The following is a 5548-nucleotide window of genomic DNA, read 5'->3' as shown; positions in this document are numbered from 1 at the left end:
TTATTACAAAAATATTTTATATTATTTATAATTTAAAAAATATAGTATTTTGTTTTAAAAATTTTGTATTATATCTTACATTACAATTTTCATTAATGTTTCTTTTCCATTTTCTTTTATTCTCTTTGGTAACTGCTGATGGAACAACATTCGCAAATGATTTTATTTTTGGATTTAAATGTAAAAGATTCTAAGAGAAAATATATATTTATAATTAAATTGAAATATGTTATAAATATACGGATATATCTTAAAGAAACAAGATAAATACTCACTTCTATATCAGGCACATCTTTGCTTAGTATTGTAACAGATGTCATTTCTTCTTATATCAATATTAAAGTTGCACAATTATTAAATAATTATAAACAATAAAGATATCATATATATTTCACTAAATTTTACGTTTAATAACTGGAGCAATTTATTATGAACAACTTACGAATTATCAAATTAAAATTAATTAACTCAAATAATAGATTTAAAATTATTATACTTTATTTATATCATAGTGGATACATATTACGTATCTTGTAAATATCCTGATAAATTTAAAGATATTTAATTGACAAGAAAATGATAACTAATAATATGTTACAGATTCTCCCTACCATTCGTATATCATATACGATAATTCCGTTTATCATATACTGTGCCACGTCTTCATAATAGCACTTTCTTTTATATACGATATATATTAAATCTACTCTATATAATCAAACCAAATAGTTTCAAACATATTCTTGATTTGCAACACTCAATCTAAATTGAAAAAATTACTTTTTTATTAATTTAATCCAAAAATGAAAACTATATATAATATTTAATCAAATTAAATTTCTAAAAATTTGTAATATTTCATTTCATCTTATTATGAAATTATTATTATTATAAAATATTTTATTTTAATTTGATTAAATAGTAAAAAAATATAATAATATTGTACCATAAAATATTGATATAACTCCAACAATATAACTTCATATTATAAATGATTATAGTACGAGAAACTATTCTTTTCAAATATCGTTTAATTAAATATGAATAAGAAAGAAGTATTTAATATGATTATAGACCATCATAAAATCGTCCTATAATCTTGAGAATCTTCTAATTAAATGTTACAATTCTATGATATTTATAAATATTAGAATCTCTTTAGCAAAAGAAATTAATAGAAACATAGATAATATTTTCAGTTCAAACATAAATTTCGAAGTTGTATGAATTTACACGATTTAAATGATGCGTTTAAGAAAATAACTAATCATTTACAAAAAATAAAGAAAAATAAACTAAATTGCAAAAAATTAATTCTAATAAACATTTACAAAATAGTTTATCTATTATTTATTATGTTGATTTATGGCCTGATCGTGTCAAATATAAATATTTGATATATTTTATATATAATTATAATTTATAATTTGTAATTTAATATTTTTAATAGAAATTATTATTATTGGCGAAATTATATATATTATTGGGGAAAGATAGAAATAATGATGACTGGTTTAACTATTCTTATGACAAATTCTACATACGCTGCAAAAGTGAGTATAATTTTATGTGCATATTATTATAATAATTATATTATATTAATTTTATTATACAAAATTGTAATAATTAAAACTATTTTAAAAACATTTTATGACAATATAATTAATAATTGTATATTATTAAATAATTATAATTAAATAATTATTAATTGTATATTATTAAATATGAAAAAATATTCCTTTCAAATATCGTTTAATTAAATATGAATACAAAGAAGTACTTAATATGATTATAAGCCATGAAAAAAATATGAAAAATTAAAATTGTTCTTTTTATACATACATAATAAATATGTATTTTATAAATAAGTATATATTTTATTAGATACATGATATATATTCTACTTTTTGTTTTTGCATATAGATGATTTATATTATTTCGATATAAATGTATCAAAAATCTTATAGATATAACAAACAGTAAAATATTTAATCGAGATAACGATAAATATGAACATATTATATCATATTATAATTGGCAAGGAATTTTTCATCATATAGCTTATCATATAGCTTATTATATTATGCTTTGCAAGCATATCTATATTTTCTTATAGTTGTATACCATTACAAAGTGTACTCAGTGAAAAATCCAAACAATTATCAATAGCTGGATGGTATCTTTATAATATAACATCTACACCAATTTTTGAAATTGCTTGATTATATCAAGTGCTATTTATCCTCATAAATTGCATTATCAATATAGCAATAGATATTCTTATAACAAGTTTTATAATAATTACCTGTTGTCAATTAACGATTTTAAGTTATATATCTTCAATATATCTTTAATACATTATACAAAAGAATTACATTATACAGAAGATTAGAATCAGTAGAATCTTCAATTTTAATAACAAAAAACATATTGCTAGAAGTAATAATGTTAATATTGAAAAATCTTCTTCAAAAATTTATAATAAATTTCATGAAAGTTTGTAACACTGTGTTAAATACAGTATTATAATATTTGAGTAAATACTTCAATAAAGAATAACATTTATTTTTTAATTTATATATAAATTATTATATATTTTCAGTTTTACAAAACAGATCCAAGATATATTTAGTATTATAATATTTTTTCAACTTTTTGTAAATTGCATTATTGTTTGTTTGAACCAGCATTCAATCTATCATAGGTAAAGTTTGCCTATTAATTATGATTTTTATATTTTTATTTTATGAATTTTTTTCAATTTATGTAATCATATTTTATATATATTATATTTACAGATAAAAAATTATATTTACACCTGAATTTTTTGATTCATTACTATATGTCTATATCAAATCTTCATTTATTGCTGGTATGGAAATGAACTGTATCTTCATATATGTATGTTGCAGTATATTGCAATAATGTTGCAGTATATAGTTGCAATAAAGCTTTAATTGCAAATAATTTTATCAAAAAATATATTTTTCAGAGTATGAAAATATATTTATCTGCCTATAAAAATAATTGGTGGAGTAATAATAAAAATTTTAATTATACTTTACTCATTATAAATGATAATAACTATGATAAAAACTCAAATATCTCTATTATAATTATCTATTATAATTATTGGAAAAGTTATGGAAATATTTTTATAAAATTTTCTCTTAATATATACATATGTGTATATATGTGTATATATATTTTTTTTATACCATAATTTTTTTTAATTTATTAATAACTTTTTAGATTCTATATACATCATATTTTATTTTTACTCTTTTAAAAATTTTTACTATTTAAATTTGTATAATAAATAAATATTAATTATAAAATATTTATTCAAAATTTTCATTCAATAAACATAAAAAAATTTTATAATCATTCAATATATATCATTCAATAAAATATAAAAATTTTATAAGTATTTAATATGAATAATATATGGTAATATAAAAATAGAAATTTTTCATATATAAAAAAATTTATATAAAATATATATTAATAATAAAAATATATAAACAAATATGTATGTTATGTACATATATATATATTATACATATATGTTATATATATATGTTATACATATATGTTATATATATATATATGTTATACATATATGTTATATATATGTATATCAATGATTAAAGTGCTTCTATCATCAAAGCTATTCCTTGACCTCCACCAATGCAGGCCGAACCAATTCCTAAGCTTCCAGTTTTTCTTCTTCTGCAAGTATATATAATAAAAATAATTAAATATATAATATATAATAAAAATAATTAAAATAAAATATATTTTCTTTTATTTTATTTTAAACGTATTTTATTATTTTTATTATTTTTATTATTATATTTTGTATATTTACATACCTTAATTCATGTACTAAATGTGCAGTGATTCTACTACCAGATGCACCCAATGGATGTCCAAGAGCAATAGCTCCACCATCTACGTTTAATTTATTAATATCCAATTTCAAATCTTTAGCACATGCCAATGTTTGAGCTCCAAATGCTTCATTAATCTATATAACAAATGAATAAATATTTAATTTTTATATTTAAATAAAATGATACTTAAAATTTTTACTTACCTCGATAAGTTCAATATCATTTAAACTTTTATTTGTAATTTTAAGAAGTTTTTGTATAGCTGGAACTGGACCAATTCCCATAATACTAGGTTCTACACCTACAATACTATATCCCACCAAACGTGCCAGTGGTGTAAGTTGTTCTGTTTTAATAACTTCTTCACTCGCTAAGATAATAACTCCTGCACCATCAGAAATACCCTATGAAATAAATTATATGTTTAAAAAATAAAATGAATATGAAATATCCATATTATTTAATTAACTTTAAATAACAAAATGCGTTTCAACATACAGATGAAGATCCTGCTGTAACTAAACCATCTTTCTTAAAAATAGAAGGTAATTTAGTTAAATTTTGAAGAGTCGTTTGAGGTCGTGGATGTTCATCTGTATTAACAACAATATCTTGCTTTTTCACAGTTATTGTAACAGGTACAATCTCCTCATTAAAACGACCAGCATCATTAGCTGAAATAATATTCATTATTTCATATTAATTTTAATATTTCTATTCATTTGTGGTAATGATTTAAATAATTTAAATAATTAATATAAAAAATTATATTTACCAGCTTTCCATAATTGTTGGCTTCTTAAAGCAAATTCATCTACTTCTTGTCTTTTTAAATTGTACTGTGATCCAAGTTTTTCTGCAGTTTCACCCATAGCTAAATTGCAATAAGTATCTAATAATCCAAGCCATAAAACATCCTCAAAGTGATATTTTTGTCCTAAACTTGTACCAAATCGAATATTTCTTACAGTAAATGGAACTTGACTCATGTTTTCTACTCCTCCTGTTAAAACTATCTTAGATTCTCCTAATAAAATACTCTGAAAATAATCAATTGTTTTACATGTTTGTATAATGCTTAGCATGAATCAATTATATTTATTTATTTTAATTTTTTTTATCAATATTATATTATATAATTATATTATCAATATTATATTATATTATATAATTATATATAATAAAATAATATTATATTATTTATATATTATTTTAATTTTTTAATATCATATTGTGAATAAATCTACCTGTGCACCACTGACAATTGATTGAAATCCAGAACCACATAATCTATTTAATGAAAATGATGGTTTTTCTAATGGTATACCACATTTTAATGCAACATGACGTGCTAAAAAACCTCCATCACTTGATGATATCTTGTAAATAATAATTATAAATATTATAAAAAATATGAAATATAAATAATAATAATAATTATAGATTTTATAAAAATATTAAAAAAGTGCTTAATTATATATACTGGTAATACATGTCCAAAAATAACATTATCTATTTTTTCAGGATTTAACTTTGCAGATTGCAAAGCAGATTTAGCAGCAATTACTGATAAATCAGTTGCATTTTTATTTGTAAATTTACCACCAAATGTACCAAATGGAGTACGCTTTGCAGCTACAATAAATATTCCT

The 5548-nt window shown here is 19.8% G+C and overlaps 3 protein-coding genes across 3 annotated transcripts in view; 1 reads left to right on the top strand and 2 right to left on the bottom strand.

Annotated features, from left to right (window-relative positions):
- LOC102678555 (dihydropyrimidine dehydrogenase [NADP(+)]) overlaps positions 1 to 755 on the bottom strand; it is a 6356-nt gene extending 5601 nt beyond the window's left edge. The window contains exons 1-2 of the mRNA XM_031513722.1: positions 276 to 755; positions 80 to 190 (exon numbers count right to left, since the gene is read on the bottom strand). Coding sequence (XP_031369582.1) covers positions 80 to 190; positions 276 to 320 — 156 coding nt within the window. The 5' untranslated portion in view covers positions 321 to 755. The remainder of the gene's footprint in view (positions 1 to 79; positions 191 to 275) is intronic.
- A 750-nt stretch (positions 756 to 1505) lies between these two features.
- Positions 1506 to 2841, top strand: LOC102678136. The gene is made up of 4 exons (XM_031513721.1): positions 1506 to 1553; positions 1937 to 2090; positions 2233 to 2344; positions 2603 to 2841. Exons 1-4 carry the CDS (start codon positions 1506 to 1508, stop codon positions 2706 to 2708), a joined length of 420 nt encoding a protein of 139 aa, XP_031369581.1. The 3' UTR covers positions 2709 to 2841.
- Positions 2842 to 3441: 600 nt separating this feature from the next.
- Positions 3442 to 5548, bottom strand: part of LOC102677999 (3-ketoacyl-CoA thiolase, mitochondrial) — a 2836-nt gene continuing 729 nt past the window's right edge. Inside the window, exons 2-9 of the mRNA XM_006622550.2 lie at positions 5380 to 5546; positions 5144 to 5275; positions 4672 to 4936; positions 4395 to 4570; positions 4100 to 4300; positions 3876 to 4030; positions 3637 to 3732; positions 3442 to 3523 (exon numbers count right to left, since the gene is read on the bottom strand). Coding sequence (XP_006622613.1) covers positions 3648 to 3732; positions 3876 to 4030; positions 4100 to 4300; positions 4395 to 4570; positions 4672 to 4936; positions 5144 to 5275; positions 5380 to 5546 — 1181 coding nt within the window. The 3' untranslated portion in view covers positions 3442 to 3523; positions 3637 to 3647. The remainder of the gene's footprint in view (positions 3524 to 3636; positions 3733 to 3875; positions 4031 to 4099; positions 4301 to 4394; positions 4571 to 4671; positions 4937 to 5143; positions 5276 to 5379; positions 5547 to 5548) is intronic.

The sequence above is a fragment of the Apis dorsata genome, unplaced genomic scaffold (genome assembly GCF_000469605.1).
Source record: "Apis dorsata unplaced genomic scaffold, Apis dorsata 1.3 scaffold_722, whole genome shotgun sequence".
In the NCBI taxonomy this organism is placed as follows: domain Eukaryota; kingdom Metazoa; phylum Arthropoda; class Insecta; order Hymenoptera; family Apidae; genus Apis; species Apis dorsata.
This window is presented reverse-complemented; position numbering and strand designations above follow the sequence as displayed.